At 40.5% G+C, this 16,820-nt stretch overlaps 1 protein-coding gene and 1 long non-coding RNA gene across 2 annotated transcripts; both read left to right on the top strand.

Moving 5' to 3' along the window:
* The first annotated feature begins 713 nt into the window (after window positions 1-713).
* Window positions 714-2,486, top strand: LOC122052180 (short-chain dehydrogenase TIC 32 B, chloroplastic-like). Its single transcript, XM_042613586.1, has 8 exons — window positions 714-891; window positions 985-1,216; window positions 1,321-1,400; window positions 1,486-1,639; window positions 1,716-1,794; window positions 1,870-1,954; window positions 2,035-2,081; window positions 2,245-2,486. Exons 1-8 carry the CDS (start codon window positions 774-776, stop codon window positions 2,401-2,403), a joined length of 954 nt encoding a protein of 317 aa, XP_042469520.1. The 5' UTR covers window positions 714-773; the 3' UTR covers window positions 2,404-2,486.
* Window positions 2,487-10,660: 8,174 nt separating this feature from the next.
* On the top strand, window positions 10,661-11,681 carry LOC122053917. The gene is made up of 3 exons (XR_006132447.1): window positions 10,661-11,084; window positions 11,185-11,265; window positions 11,618-11,681. It is a non-coding gene; the product is annotated as an uncharacterized LOC122053917 (long non-coding RNA).
* The last annotated feature ends 5,139 nt before the right edge of the window (window positions 11,682-16,820 follow it).

Raw genomic sequence — 16,820 nt, 5'->3', positions numbered from 1 at the left:
GATTTAAGTACGTAATTAATATGCAATTTCAGGTGCTCTGCGCTGTAGATGGCCAATAGAAGCTTCCATTTGTCCTTACCTGTTAGAAGTTCTAGTCTTCTAGAACCCTCCGCTGTCATCATATTTTTTTTTTCTAAATATTTTCTTAAAATAATAACTAGCGTGGAACGCAAGCCAAAGAAAATTTGGTCAACTAAAAAAATTAATTATAAAAATGCAAAACGTAACCCTTACCCTATTTGAAAAATATAAAACTTATTAAAAAAATAAAAGAACTCAGAAAAATCCCTGAAAATCTGATCTAATATTTAGAATTTAGTTAAAAATCAAAAAGGTAAGAATTATAAGGAATTTCTTTAATATTCCTGACGGATGCAGGCGTCGAACAAATTACTATATGAATATTATATTATAACAATTATAAATTATAATTGTTTCAATATATATATTATAATAGTTATGATAATAGTGTAAAAATAAAGATAAATTTTTTTTATAAAAAATAAAGTATGATAAATAAAAAAGATTGCACTTTTTATTTTTGACAATTTCAAAATAAAAAAATTTACACTTTTTACTTTTGTCCTTAGAATTACACATTCAAATGTTATGTGTAATAAAATCAAGATTTTAATATATATTTTTAGATGAAATTAAATATAATTAAAAATTTTATAAAATCCCCCTTCCCTCCCAAGCAAAAGCCCAGGTTCCCTTCTCTCTAACTCTCTCTCACACTAAATCCCTTCCCTTCAATTTGTAGTTCACCGGGAATGAGATACTTCAGCCAAGCCACTGGAATCCGTGGGCCAAGTGGCTTTGGCTCCCGATCCACCGCCGAGCAGGTCACCGACAGCATTGACGCTTCTGGCCGCACAGTCATCATCACCGGTTCTCCTCTCATTCCCGTTAATTTTCCACTGAAGTCCCTAACTACTCTATTAAAAGCTCGAGCTTTTCTGACTTGGATTTGACCGATTTCAGGCGGTAGCAGCGGGATCGGCGTGGAGACGGCGAGGGTGATGGCCCTCCGTGGCGCCCATGTCATCATCGGAGCTAGAAATCTTGAGGCCGCCGACTCCGTCAAGCAAGGCATCCTCCAGAACACTCCCTCCGCTAAGATCGACATCATCGAGCTTGAACTTAGCTCACAGAATTCAGTGCGAGCCTTCGCCGACAAGTTCCTCGCCATGAACCTTCCACTCAACATCTTGATGTAAGCAATCCATATAACTTCAATTTTTGCTCTAAACTCTTATATTGAAAGAACTGTCCTTGTTTTACCCTAAAATCTCATGTTCCCTTAAATTTTTTTATCAGAAATAATGCTGGAGTTATGAACTGTCCTTACAATCTCTCGGAGGATGGAATAGAGTTACAATTTGCCACAAATCATATCGGTATCGATCAGATTCATTGATCCTAATCCTAATCACTAAGAGCTCTTCTTTTCAATCTGTCCATAAACCCCCTTTTTGGTTTCAGGTCATTTTTTGCTGGCCAACCTTCTGCTTGACAAAATGAAGAGCACAGCAGAGGAGACTGGGATCGAGGGTCGCATCGTGATCCTATCATCTGCGGCTCATTTGGTGACATATCGAGAAGGGATTCGATTCGACAAGATCAACGACAAGAACACGTAAGCTTAAACTTGAATTTTACAGACAAATTATTGCGAACACTACTAAACTTGTTCAAGATATCTTGGTCATCAGGTACAACAGCCATTCTGCCTATGGACAGTCTAAATTGGCAAACATATTGCATGCTAAGGAGCTAGCCAAACACTTGAAGGTAGTCTAAGTCATCTTCATTCCGATTTCGCAGCAAAACATATAACATCTCTGAAACCTGCTTCGGTATTAACAGGAAGAAGGCGCGAACGTTACGGTGAATGCTGTAAATCCTGGTCTCATCAAGACTAACTTGATGAGACATTCGGTCTTCTACTTTAGTATGTTTCTTAAAACCTTCAAACCTGTTGTTTGCTTATCACACGATTAGTGTAACTTTTAACTTGGAGTTTGCTTGCAGCTATGTTGAGGGTTCTCCTTTTCGTCTTGTGGAAGAACATACCTCAGGTTTGTAAGACTCACAAAACTCATTCACGATCAATAAGAGATAAGCTTCCCTTTAATCCAACATGTTTGCGTAAAACCTTCTAATATGGCTCATGACACGCTTAACCATCAGAGCTTATTTCACCTAAGTGCCTTCGAATTTTGAGTGGATTCAATATCACAGGGAGCTGCTACTTCGTGCTATGTCGCATTGCATCCAAGCTTGAAGGGAGTGAGCGGGGAATACTTCGCTGATTGCAACATCGAAACGCCTACCGCAAAGGGTAGAAATGAAGAACTAGCAAAAAAGCTCTGGGAGTTGAGTGAAACCCTAATCAAATAAAATTGTCCCTTGTACTATTTGATAAGTTGTGTATTGTATGTCTTTGAATGTGCTTATATATAAAATGTTCCTCTGTTTATGGATTCGATTTTACAGAATGTCTTAAAAAGAGGTCTATGCATACATTTATCCATATATTCGAAAAATGTTTTTAAAAATCAGATAAAATGTTGCTCTAAAATTTCTAGAATGACAAGAAGAAAGAAGAGATAGACATGTTTGAGTCACATGAATGAAAGTGAAGGTAAAGAGAAGTCAAGGCAAAGTTTTAGTCAAACAAGCTAAAGCACATGCAATGGACAAAATTTTTCATTAAAAAAACAACCTGTTAATGGAGAGGCCAAGTCAAACCATCCATCCTTCGTGAATTAGTAATAGTAAAATCAAACTAAAACAAGTTGAAAAGGATAAATTTTGTTTATACTTTAATCAAATACAATTGGTTCAGTTTTCTCTTTTGCTTTAATTTTATATATTTTACTAGAATTATTACCTCTAGTTGCCTTAGCTTGGACTTTTTACAGACTTCATACAAATAAGGACTACACAAGCATAGATAAAGATAAGATGAATAATGATAGAAAAATAAATATTGATGATGACTATAAAATGAATACAAATATAATATTATTTTATATACAAGTGTGAATACAGAAGTCAACTTTCATAGGTATTATATTTATTGTCATCCCTGATTAAAATAAATGTTTGCATAAAAAAAGATAAATTTATAATAGAAGAAGAAGAACCAATGAGTTACTAGTTGTTTTGGAAAGGTTGTTGATTTCTTTCATTAATTTACTTGTATTTTCATTTTGTTCTTTTGGCTACAAAACTAAAAAAACAAGAAGACCCAAACCAAAAACCAAATTTGATAGTTAATGTTAAATAGTACCTATATAATATATTTAATAAATTAAAATTCAAAAAAATCTAAATATGATCTAACTTGACTTAACTCTCCAAAGGAGGAGGGTGAAATTAAGATTTTAGGAGATTCGAGGAAGGAAAGTGTTCTTCCCTTCGAATTTGGGTGAATCCAAATTTGATCAAAAATCAATTTACGGATGAATTGTGAATAACTCTATATTTAGTAAACCATTAAATGATCATAAAATGTCTGCTTGTTGTCTCAACTTCTCCTAATTACATGCACTGCTATTGCTGGGTAAAACTCCTTGTAATTTACCTCCCTTCTAAATAGTGGAGGTCATTCTAGAGAGGCCACCGAGATGACGATTCCAACATTTACTGTCAATTAGGATTGCATCAAGGAGATGGGATGCACAAAAGATAGGTCTGTTAAGATTATCGCAAAAGGTGCAAAAATTCTAAACAAAAGAAGTAGACATTCATTCAGTGAGTCGTGATCCGGTTCACCATCATGAATAAAAAGGAAGAAGATTGAACCTCGCTTATAGGGATGACAATTTCACTCGAACCAAATGGAAATGGAGGATCTGATATCCGCCCTGAATAGAGTAGGTATGGAGAGAATATCGATACCTGATATCTGACCCAAATACCTGATTAAATAATATATATACATATATTAAAGAATTTTTTTTAACCTAAAATCCACTAACTATTTTTGTTGATATTAGGAGGAGCCTATATAGATGTTTAATCTATTTTTTTAATTACTCGTGATAAAAAAATCATTGCTCTAAATATATCGAATCAAATAATATTTAAGGCATTTTTACAATCAAGAGAATTAGACGAACGCATAGGAAATTGATTTCATGTCATTTCGAGGTCTCTAGGTCCATCAGCCGATTTTGTTTGAAATTGACTGATGGATTTTTGAAAATCGATTCGACTAGAAAATATTGAATGATTTCCAAACTGTTTGAAAAATCTATCGGAAATCGATTCGATTGATATTTTTTTCGATCAAATTAATTTTTGAAAAAATCCATCTATCAGTCAATTTCGGCCAAAACCGACTAATGGATGAGCTGATGGACCTAGAGATCTTAGAATGTCATGAAATCAATTCTTATGTATTCGTCTAGTTCTCTTGATTATATCCATACTCTTAAATATCAATTTGACCGATATATTGAGGGTAATGATTTTTTGAACACGAATTAGTTTTTGAACATATTTTCAGGTTCAAAAATCATTTCTATTAATATATCAAGTCAAATTGATGTTTGAGGGTATTTTTACAATCAGGAGAACTAGACGAACACATAGAAATTGATTTCATGTCATTCCGAGATCTCTAAGTCCATCAGTCGTTTCCAGCCAAAATTATCGAAATCGACTGATGGAGGTAGAGACCTCGGAATAATATGAAACTAAGTCTCTATGTGTTCGTCTAGTTCTCTTAATTATATAAATATTCTCAAACATCAATTTGACACAATATATTGAGCGCAATGTTCGTTTGAACACGAATCATTTTTTTTAAAATATTACTATTCATGATGGATTTCAAAATCGATTTTTGAAAAACTTATTTTAGGAAAAATTGTTTGATAGACAAATAATCTCCGATTAACATGAAATTAGTTTCTATGTATTCATTTAATTCTCACAATTATATCCATGTCCTCAACTATTATTTGACCTAATATATTGAGAGAAATGATTTTTTTAAATGATCCTGTCCGAATCGCCGAACCAAAGGACGCTGGGCACGTGGCGCACTCCTAGTCGATAGTGTAGGCCTCCGTCTGGTCGCACGAATCTCCGGCGAACCTGCACAGAGGTCAGGCCGGGAAGGGGTTCCCGGCGGCGACCCTCCGACGCTCAAGTCAGGTAAGCGAGTGGTGGAAAAAGTGGCTCCAAAGCTTGTAGAATGCGTACCTCCGGCGAAGTCTGCGGCTCTTTATATAGAGCGGTGAAAGAGCTACTACACGTCCACTGAGGCGCGTACATGTCCGCAGCCCATACCTCGGCACGTGCCTGTCAGAGAGCTTACCTGACGCCATACTGCTACAGTCCAATCACGTCTTCGATGGGACAACAGAACGCCTCGTTGTCAGACTTGGAGTATGGCCTAGCCATAGGACTTGACGGCTGTCAGAAGATGTTCCTGTCCTTCACTCACCGCCCGGCCAGGACGTCTGTCCGACCGACCGGCTCGAAGAGCGTAGTCCGGACGGCCTTCCTCTCCTGCGTCGGCCGGGCGGCACGCCTGTCATGGCCTTCCTCCTGCTGGGGAGACTTCCGGGCGAGTACTACGTAAGGACTATTAGTAGTATGTTATCTTCTCTGAGGCCTTCCGCTCGGCTCTTAGCTATTGTTTCAACTGAGCGTCGGAACCCCGGCCCCTGTTAGGGCACCTCTTACTGTTGGATGCTCATCGGTGGTCCGATCGGTCTTTTCTCCCAAGCCCGGTCGGCTCACCCTTCGCCGATGGGCCCCCCGGCCCTTTGATCTCCACGTGGCGTTGACCCCTCGCAATGGGGTCTTCTGCCTTGACCACCGGATCACTTGTCTCCCTCTCAAGTCTAGTCGAAGGAGGCGAAGTCCGACTGACTGGACTGCCGATCTGACTGAGCAATGATCACTGCATTGGGCCGCTCGGCCAGGCCTAAGGATGCTCGTCCGTTCGGCGGTATTTGGTCCGTGCCTTGTGATCTCTGGGAATTCATGTCCGATGATCTCCCCTACTATTCATCACGTGCGCTGCGCACGGTAAGGGGAGCTCATTAAATGCGGCCAGTATCCCGCTGACATGTGGCGATCGTGCGTTTGTCAGCGTATGGCGGTGGCGTCACTTCCGATGGGACAGCCGCCGTTTGAAATGAACGGCTGGATGACGACCTTGATATCGGTGACCTGGATCGGACGGTGGAAATTGCTGGCGGCCGCCCATATAAAGCTCCCGACCCCTGCTCTTCGCCGCATTTCGACCTCCTCGTTTCCAGACATCCCGCTGCTCCTCCTTTCACCGGCGACCCTGCGTTTCGGCTTTCCGGCGACCCCACAGCTTCTTCAGACCATCTTCCTTGCTCGTAAGACCCTTTTTCTCGCTCCCAACGTTTTCTTCTTTCTGTCAATCGTCTCCTTCAGTCGGTTTCCATCCATTCCTTGCTTGAACCTTCCCCTTTTGTCCCGCATTCTTGTCTTTCGACCATGACTAGCACCTCACAGTCGACCGGCGGTGCTCCGGGTCTATGGTACTCGACCATGGAAAGCCGTTTTGACGAGGAGGACGCGTTGCGTCTCGCTCGGACTTACGACATTCCTTCCGACCACCAAATAGTATTAGCCACACCGGCCGATCGGCCTCATGAACCGCCGATCGGCACAGTTCTTTTTTTCCGAGACCAATTTCTGGACGGACTACGCTTCCCACCCCATAAATTTTTCCTGCAAGTCTGCAATTACTTCCGCATTCCGCTCGGCCAAGTAGTTCCCAACTCTATTAGGCTGCTGAGCGGAGTAATAGTTTTGTTCAAACTGAATGGCATCCCCTTAGACCCAAAAATTTTCCACTACTTCTACTATCCCAAGCAGGCCGAGTGGGGAACTTTTGTTTTTCAATCTAGGATAGGTTTCGTCCTCTTCTATGGCATGCCGAGCTCCAACAAACATTGGAAGGAGCACTTTTTCTATATACGTTTTCCCGAGCGGCCAACTTTTCGGACCAAGTGGCAGACGACGATGCCGACGCAACAGGAGCTCGGCAAATTTAGAGGCGACGCGGCCTACCTTCATGCAGCCGAACGGCTAGTTGGCCAGCGCTATCATATTGACAAGCTACTCCTCGCGGGAGTAATGCACATATTCGGCTTGTCCTCTACCACAGCCGATCTGCCCTGCAGCATGAGTAAGTTCCCTTATCTTCCCATTTGTTTTGTTCTAACTGATTTATTTTTTGCTTCTGCAGCTGAAGTCATGTAGCGCGCCAAGGCAACCGAAAAGCTCAAATTGAAAGCCGCTCAGATTGAGGCGGTGACGAACAAGGAGGTCGCCGAGCGGGGCCTTGGTCCAGCCGCTCCGACCGGCGAGTTAGGCGAGGGGACTCAGGATGCCCCCGAAGCCTTAGCAGCCACTATCTCTCAAGAGGAGGCGGCGGGCGGCACAGATCCTTGTACCCAAGCCGAGGTGGAGGGTCGTTCAGCCGACGATGTTCCGCTAGTCACTCGGAAACGCCGACGACCGGAATCTGCGTCTGCCTCCACTCCACTTGATGAACCACAGCCCGAGCGGGGCGCGGATCCTCCGGTGTTGTCCGGGACGGTTTCCCTCGAGAGCACTCCGACCCCACATGGCTCTCCGAGGGCCAGCTCTGAGGTGCCGCCATCCAGCCCTTCTAGAAGTCTGCGTCGTATCAGGCGTTTGGGCGAGCTTCCCTCCTCGTCCACCGGTAAAGCTGATGCCTCTCAGAGCGAGCCGAGCGGCTCGAATTTAATTAAGACCGTTCTGCGCCTCCCCTCAGAGGCATACATGGCTGCTGCTGATCGGCCAGTGGTCCCCGAGCAGCAGATCACCTTGACGGGCCCACAGACGGCGCCAAATTGATCCTGTCCGAATCGCCGAACCAAAGGACGCTGGGCACGTGGCGCACTCCTAGTCGATGGTGTAGGCCTCCGTCTGGTCGCACGAATCTCCGGCGAACCTGCACAGAGGTCAGGCCGGGAAGGGGTTCCCGGCGGCGACCCTCCGACGCTCAAGTCAGGTAAGCGAGTGGTGGAAAAAGTGGCTCCAAAGCTTGTAGAATGCGTACCTCCGGCGAAGTCTGCGGCTCTTTATATAGAGCGGTGAAAGAGCTACTACACGTCCACCGAGGCGCGTACATGTCCGCAACCCATACCTCGGCACGTGCCTGTCAGAGAGCTTACCTGACGCCATACTGCTACAGTCCAATCACGTCTTCGATGGGACAACAGAACGCCTCGTTGTCAGACTTGGAGTATGGCCTAGCCATAGGACTTGACGGCTGTCAGAAGATGTTCCTGTCCTTCACTCACCGCCCGGCCAGGACGTCTGTCCGACCGGCCGGCTCGAAGAGTGTAGTCCGGACGGCCTTCCTCTCCTGCGCCGGCCAGGCGGCACGCCTGTCATGGCCTTCCTCCTGCTGGGGAGACTTCCGGGCGAGTACTACGTAAGGACTATTAGTAGTATGTTATCTTCTTTGAGGTCTTCCGCTCGGCTCTTAGCTATTGTTTCAACTGAGCGTCGGAACCCCGGCCCCTGTTAGGGCACCTCTTACTGTTGGATGCTCATCGGTGGTCCAATCGGTCTTTTCTCCCAAGCCCGGTCGGCTCACCCTTCGCCGATGGGCCCCCCGGCCCTTTGATCTCCACGTGACGTTGACCCCTCGCAATGGGGTCTTCTGCCTTGACCACCGGATCATTAAACATGAATTAATTTTTCACACCTATTTTCATGTTCAAAAAATCATTGCTCTCAATATATCGGGTCAAATTGATGTTTGAAGGTATACATATAATCAAGAGAACTAGATGAACACATAGGAATTGGTTTCATATAATTCTAAGATCTCTAGGTCCCGAAATCGACTGATCAACTGATTTTGATCGAAATTGGTCGATGAAAAAAATAATTGGATGAATAAAAAACATCGATTCATCTAGGAATAGTAATAGGGGTAAAATTGGTACAACATATGTGATTTTGTCATTTTCAAACTTATCTACATACTTTGATAATTTCACAAAATTACTTACTGGGTTCAGTAAAAAGTCGTATATTTTTAATAGGATATTAATTTTAATATGTTTTTATTGAATGCTAATAATTAGATAAAAAGAAGAAAAATGATAGGTATAGAAGATATTCAATCGTTTAATGAATATGAATATACCTCTCAAATCCGACTTAGAATCCGACTTATTATCATCCCTACTTACTAAAAATAAGATAGAAGAATTCAACAAACAACACTAGAAGATGCGCTAGGCCACCCATCGACATAAGGCTTGCAAGGGACTTTGCAAAGTCGATAAAATGTATACTCACATTAAGAGTAATGCTTATAATGAGAAAAAAACATATATGAATATTTGAGTCTTTTACCAAAGGACAGTTTTGAAAGTCTCGAAAGCACCATAAATTTATTTTTCTCCAAAAAGTGCACTTAAATTTCAAAAATACTCTTGCCGTCTTTCAACTTTAAATTAATTTTTTTATTTAAACCGAATCAAATCAATAAAAAAATTAAAAACAATTATATCATTATGGAGTTTTATAAATAAGTCATTGATGACCATAAAAAATTATTTTTTTTTAAAAAATAAATCATTAAATTCTTGATAATCTCCTAAATTTATTCAATTTTTTAAATTTTTTAAAAGTTTAATAAAAACTAAAAATAAATAAAAAATAAAAAGGTTAATAAAAATTTAAAAAATTTAAAAAACGTTAATAAAAAAAATTATTTATTAATGACATAAAATAAAATTATTTATTTATTTTTTATTAACTTTGTTTTGTATTTTTATTTTTTTTTATCAAAACTCTATTTTCTTTTAAAAAAATATGAATAAATTTAGAAACTCAATAAAATTTTTATGATCATCTGCCTTTTATATAAAACTCTTTAATGAAATAATTATTTTTTTGTTTGATTTAGTTTGATTCGATTTAAATAAAATAAATAAATTTTATACTTTAATTTAGAGTTGAAAAGGTTGGCAGGACCGAGAACCTATGAAAGAAAAATTAAGCTCTTAATTTTTTAAAAAAAAATAAATAATTTTATCTTAGTTAAATATCATTTCTTTATTAGTAAAATTTGAAAAACAAAAAATATTTTATATTAACTAATTTGACAATGAATAATAAATTATTATAATATTATTAATATACACTTTAATTGTTATTTTTTTTTAAAAAAATTATCAATCAATTTTAACTTCGATAAAGAAAAATTTTAACGCAATGGTAAAATTATTATTGTGTGACCTAAAGTTAATAAGTTTAAGTAGTATATATAGTCACGACGTATAATATACCCTTTCCCAGAATCTCTCATTGGCGGGAGTTTCATGAACCAAGCTATCTTTTTATCAATTTTAACATTGATAAATTATCAATCAAAATTATTTAGCCAAAAATATTTAGCTAGTAAATATCAACGACAAATTATTTGTAAAATACGACACCTAAATGTAACCTTAAGGGAATTTTTAGAAATTTTCTGGGAATTTTTCGGAGACTATATGACTTAGGTTATGGGGATAAATATTGGACCACGGGAAGTTTGTTTGAGCTACCCTATTTAAATGAGGAAAAGTTAGATTTTCCTTTTCTTTCTTTTCTTTTCTTTCTCCCGTCGCTGAACCCGTGCCCTAACTCATCTCCTTCACCCGCACGTCTCCCCTCCCGATTCTTCTTCCCCTCCTCTTCATCTCTGCCGAACCCGAGCCCTAGATCTTCCCCTTCCTCTCGGATCGACACTGATCCGCCGCCTGCTTTCCCCGATCCTTTGCTGTCACCACCGATCGTCTTCCTCTCGATCTCACGGTGCCACATTTTCCCTCTGCCCTACCGTCGACAACCGATCATTCTTCCTTGATTCTTCTTGCTGTCGGTGTGGCCCTAGCCGTGCCCTGGTTTCCTGGTGTCGCTCCTCTTCAGCGTCGCCGACCATGAAGCTCCGACGCCGACAGCTGCGAGTTTGATCGTGAATGCCGAGTTTCCACCTCACCCGTGCCCTAGATCGCCGGTGTGAGGAGGTGTTCGGGGATTCGAGGGTAAGCCAACCTCAATCACCTTTCCTTTTGATTTGTCATCTGCCCTAGTTCCTGATGCTTGCTGATCTGAAGTTGGAAATCGTTTGTGTTGCTGCCACAGAAGCCACAGGTACCGATAGCTACATCTTTTTTCGGTAGCAAACTCATCGAGCTGTGGATCAATTAGGGTTGTGAGATTGAGGTAAGGTGTAGGGCACGTTGATCCTTGATTTCCTTCTTGATCCGATTGGTTTCAGTAGGTGAGGTTTTTGTTCTGTGATCTGGAATTTGTTAACAGAATTAATAATAGCTGATAATTTAGGTAAACACATTAAATTAGGGATGAATTGGTTGTTCATAAGTGGTTAGATGATAGATTCATATTTGGGTGAGTTTAGGATGATTTTGGTTTAGATTTTAATCTAATCGATTAGTGGAACGATTAGGTTTAACGAAGTTAATCCTAGTTGTTCAATGGATTAGATTTTAGTCGGGGATTTGATTTAGCTAATTAATTTATGTAATTAGCTAAATCTGTATATCATGCATTGCAGGACTTTGATTCGAGACGACATCTTGATGTGGGGTCTATTTCGGATATGATCTTTTATTTTTAAGGCGGGTACCTTGACTTATCTTTTTGATAATGTTATGTTGATATGCTTAGTATGTTATTATAGCCTCTAGTAATAATAATGTTCGTCTTTGCTTCGGTAGGTCACTATATGATACTTGTTGCATGCTTTCATCTATTCTGCATTTATGATTTATTATTGCTCTGATTATTTATGCTCATAGTGGTAGTGGCATACCATGCCTTATGATATACCAGACTAGATATATACCATATCTGACATGTGTACCCAGATTTCCTTATTTGATCCATGTATTTTCTTTGGATACATATTTTATGGACATAGATATGGTCAGGATCTTCATGCTTAGTGTCATGCATCATCTTGCATGATTGCATGCTGGGCGATTGACAGCTCCATTATTGTTGAGCACATTGCCAGTTACATGGATCTGCACACACTACCACTCATGGGTTAGTGGTATATCAGGCAGGGTGTGTGACAATTATGCTCTGTTAGGCTCCGCTGGTCCACTCATGGGTAGTGGTGATGCAGCGTGGTAGCCGGCAGACAGATTTGCTCTGTTTGGCTCTGCTGGTCCGCTCATGGGTAGTGTGACGCAGCGTGGTAGCCAGCAAGGATCCCTCCTCTGGACTAGCTCAGGGAGATGAGAGCATTGAGTTCCCTCACTTATGATTTGGGGTAGGAGGATAGGTGTACTCCGACAGCATCTCGTCCACTCGGTCACTCATCAGGAGCAGTGATGGTAGAGTGCACGGTTGTCATAGCCCTACCAACTCGGTCTCACCATCGTGTGCGAGATGGCTGACTGGCGTTAGGGGTAATCATGTCGGTGCAATATTCCTTAGGTCAAGGTTGACCTGGTTAACTAAACTTGAGAAGGCTCAAGCTTGAGTCTTGATATTTGGATTTCGATGTTTGACAATACATGGAGACTTATAATACATGGAGCTTGCAGGTGCATTCGTTCATTTAGGAAGATTGTTGGTACAATTCTCCTCTGATCAAGGTTAGCCAGTTAGATGTAAAGAAGAGTCAAGTAGGTCAAGACTGATTGGATACTTGACTGAGAAGTCCTGGTGAGTGAAGCAAGGCAGTTGGAAAATCTTTGTGAGTGAAGTCAGGTGAAAGACCTAGTGAGTGAAGCTAGGCAGAGGAGAAGTCCTGGTGAGTGAAGCCAGGCAATTGGGAAATCCTGGTGAGTGAAACCAGGTAGTTGGGAAATCCTGGTGAGTGGAGCTATGCAGTATGAAAATCCTAGTGAGTGAAGCTAAGTAAAAGTCCTAGTGAGTGAAGCCAGGTAGATGGGAAACCCTAGTTAGTGAAGCTAGGTGAAAGTCTTGGTGAGTGAAGCCAGACAGATGGAAAGTCCTAGTGAGTGAAGCTAGGCGGAAGGGAAGTCCTGGTGAGTGAAACCAGGCACGTGGAAATCCAGGTGGGCCAAGGTTGACCGGACACTTGGTATTGAGAAGTCCAAGTAGGTCAAAGAGTTGACCGGATACTTGGCACGAGGAGAAAAGTCCAAGTGGGTCAAGGGGATTGACCAGACACTTGGTGAGGAAGTCCTAGCAGATCGAGGGTGACCGGATGCTAGGCATGATGTCCCACCAGGTCATGGTTGATCAGATGTTGGGTTTTAGGGGCTTGGGACTTGATTAGGGCAAATCAAGTTGAAATCAATCGATCAACCGATCGATTGAATCATGCCCAATCGATCAGTTAATCGATTGGGTGTGTCCCGCGATAAACTCTCCTCCCAATCGATCCACTGATCGATTGGGAAGCTGGGTTTGTCGCACAGACGCCCTCCCAATCGATCACTCGATTGATTGGGAGCCTCCAATCGATCGGGCGATCAATTGGAGTGCTGGAAAATCGTCAGACATATTGAATCGATTAGACAATCGATTCAAATGATTTCCAAGAGCACAGAGGCATTCTAGATCGATCGATCGATCGATCCAAAGTCTCCCCAACCGATTGTGAGCAATCCAATCGATTGGGATCCGACCGTTGGCGCTGGATAAAGCCGTTACGAGCATTTTCTTCAGCAGACTTTCGCCCGATTCTTCTCAAATCTTCACATCACTTTCTCCACTACTCACCGCCAGTTCTTGAAGCTTCTTGGAGCAAGGTGTTTTTGCACTTCCAAGGTCAAGAGGCATTCCAAACAAGAAGGGGAAGCTAGCTAGGGTATACTGTGTAAAATCTTGTAAGGTTTACTTGTATTTTGCTTTTTCTTTTCTTCTTGTTGTTGTGTGAGTTTGTACGAGGTTTCTCCACCTCTGGTTGCGACCGAGAAGGAGTGTTTTATTAGTGAAGAGTGTGTCGTGGGTAGATCCTTGGATTAGTCACCTCTTCTTGAGGTGGATACCAAGTAAATCCTTGTGTTAGCGTTGTATTTTTGTTTCTAGTATATGCCGCTGCATATCATCATCAAGAAACAAGCAACGACAAGCGCAACAAGCTATTCACCCCCCTCCCCCCTAGCACATTTTGGCCCTAACAAGTGGTATCAAAGCGAGGTCGCTCTTCACCGGAATGGGCAACAAGGCTAGAGGGTAAAGAAGTTGAAGCAAATTTCATCAAGCCAAAGATTTTACAAGAGTTCAACTTCAAATAGAATTCAGAGATGGATTTGAATTCGACACAAGGGTGCCTCCACCATTCACTTCAACAAGCTTCAATCTTTGAAAATCAAGGATCGAAAATTTCTTGATGGTGGAAATAAAGCAATGGTTTGCTCTAATGGAAGGCTTCGAAGCTCCAGGAAATTCAAAAGGCAAGATCCTAAAGAGGAGCAAGTGGAGTCAAAAGCAAATTCAAAGGAGCGAGGCAAATGACAAAGTGACCAAGCTATTAGTCAATTTATTGTCAAGCAATATTTTGGCTCAAATTGGAGAATTCAAGGATGTCAAAGAGCTTTGGAGCAAATTGGTAAAGATTCATAAGATCCCCTCCACTATACCAGATCAAGAAGAATTCAAAGAGGGCGACTTATTGGATCAAGATCAAGAGCAAGAGGACTCCGAAGTTGAGAGATGCTCAATTTCCGAAGAGGAAGTCCAAGAAGCCTCATCTTCAAAGGAATGTAATGAAAAGGGCAAAGAGGGAGCATACTCTTTGTTCCATGTACAAGACGAAGATGAAAAAGCCTCCACCTCTAAGATTGAGGGGGAGCGACCTTCGTTGACACTGGATCAAGAAGAATGAGAAGCTTCTACTTCCGGGTCAAGCAAAGAAGAAGAAGATGATGCATCCTCCAAAAATCAAGAGACATCAAATAGAGGATCAAGTGTCATCCCTACATGCGAAGGTAAAAATATTTTAATTAAAAATAAAAATCATATTATATATTTTGAGTGTAGGGAACATGGGCACTACAAGAGTAAGTGCCCTAAATTGGCAAAGAAAAAGGGCCAAATGACATCAAAGGACAAGGAGAAGTCCAAGGAGACCGCCCCCTCAACAAAGAAGAGTAAGGAACACATTGTGTGTTTCTTGTGTCAACACAAAGGATATTATAGGAGCCAATGTCCAAAGGGGAAGAAGGCGGTCAAAGTCAAGGGAGGAAGCAGAAGTCAAGGGGGAGCTTCCAAGGTAAAACCCAAGGTATCATTTATTGAGCTTATCCCCTTGAATTATGGTAAAAAGCAGTTCTAGTTTATATCATTTTAATGCTATTTACCATAAAAATAGGAAGCATGATAGAATAAAGGAGAATTATGTAGCCTATCATGCTAAAACCACTCAACCTAAGGTTAGAAGGGTAGAAAATAATTTAGGCAATAACTCTAAGGATTCTAGGTATTTGCCTAAGAAAAAGAAAAATCAAGGTGTTAGTGAAAAATCTAAGGTTGAGGTATTATGGAGAGAAAATCAGGTTTTGAGGTCAAGACTTAATAAATTGAAGAGGACCCTTAAAAGAATCAAAAATGAAACACAAGGTCCAAGAATCAAAACCTAGGTTTAGAGAAATAAGAGTCATCCTATGATCATAGAGGTTTGGGTTACAAACCAAAGGCTAAGAAGGATGTAACTTCTTACCATGGGGTTCCATATAGCTATGGAACCAAGTCTATGTCTAGTGCTCAAGTCAAAAATACTAGGGAAGTTATCCCTAAGAGTATTTTTGCAACAAAAAATATAACTAAAACTTCTAAGAGGTCTAAGATAGTCACTAAGAAGGTCACAAGGGAAGCAATCCCTAGAGTTGACCTAGAAAAGGTGATCAAGGCTTCTAAGAAGGCTAACAAAGTCATTAGGAAGGTATCTAGGGAAGTTATACCTAGTGAGTACCTAGAGCATCCAAGGAGCACCAATAGATTTTGGGTTCCTAGGAGCATTTTCTCTACCCCTTAGATGGGTTAGAGAGTGTCAACTCAAATTAGGAAGGTAGTTAACCCAACCTTAATGAAGTTAACACTCGAAGAACATTTTCAAGGTTATTTTTAACATTTGAAAATGAAGTAGATTTTCATTTACTCTTTAAAAGAGTAAAATGTGTCATAATTTGAAATTTTTTATTTTATTTTAAATTGACACAAATTGGGAAAACATAAGAAATATCAAGTTGAGGTTTTGGTATTTTCTTAGGGATTTAAAGGAAAATCTAAGCCTTAATTTAAAGATATTACTCTTTGAAAGAGTAAAGTGTGCCAAACATTGAGGAATATATTTAATTTTAATTGGCATAATTTAATCATGAGTTAAAGAAATGCCAATTTGGATTTTGGCATTTTCATGAGTAGATAAGGGGCAATCTAGGTAAATTTTAGGTTTAACTAAGGATTCAAGGACACTTAGATAGATAATCTAGGTACTTTATTTAAGCTAAACTACCATACTTTGTTTGCCCATCACATGCCATGACATCATTTTTGCATTCATGCTTTATTATGAAAAACACAAAAATATCATGTCATGTCATACATACATCATGTAGTTATAGCAAATTTTCTTTTGAAAAATCATTTATTTTTGATGTATACCATAACACATCATGCATTATTTTTAATTCCTTGAAGTTAAGGACAATGACATTCACTAACAAGTAACATTCTAGGTGGATGTTCATAATCTCAAAATGCCTAAGTAGATATTTATAATCCCTAGTTTAGGGCAAAACCAAAATTTACATCTCACAAAGACTTATAAAGTG

The sequence above is a fragment of the Zingiber officinale genome, chromosome 3A, assembly GCF_018446385.1.
Source record: "Zingiber officinale cultivar Zhangliang chromosome 3A, Zo_v1.1, whole genome shotgun sequence".
Taxonomy (NCBI): domain Eukaryota; kingdom Viridiplantae; phylum Streptophyta; class Magnoliopsida; order Zingiberales; family Zingiberaceae; genus Zingiber; species Zingiber officinale.
The sequence above is the reverse complement of the archived record's forward strand: the minus strand, read 5'-3'. Positions and strand labels throughout refer to the sequence as shown.

Excerpts from the sequence above, each read along its gene's own strand:
- LOC122052180 (XM_042613586.1), top strand. The coding sequence starts at position 774 with ATGAGATACTTCAGCCAAGCCACTGGAATCCGTGGGCCAAGTGGCTTT. Across the intron at positions 1,640-1,715 it reads AAGATCAACGACAAGAACAC|GTACAACAGCCATTCTGCCT; the intron begins GTAAGCTTAAAC and ends CTTGGTCATCAG. Across the intron at positions 1,795-1,869 it reads AGCTAGCCAAACACTTGAAG|GAAGAAGGCGCGAACGTTAC; the intron begins GTAGTCTAAGTC and ends CGGTATTAACAG.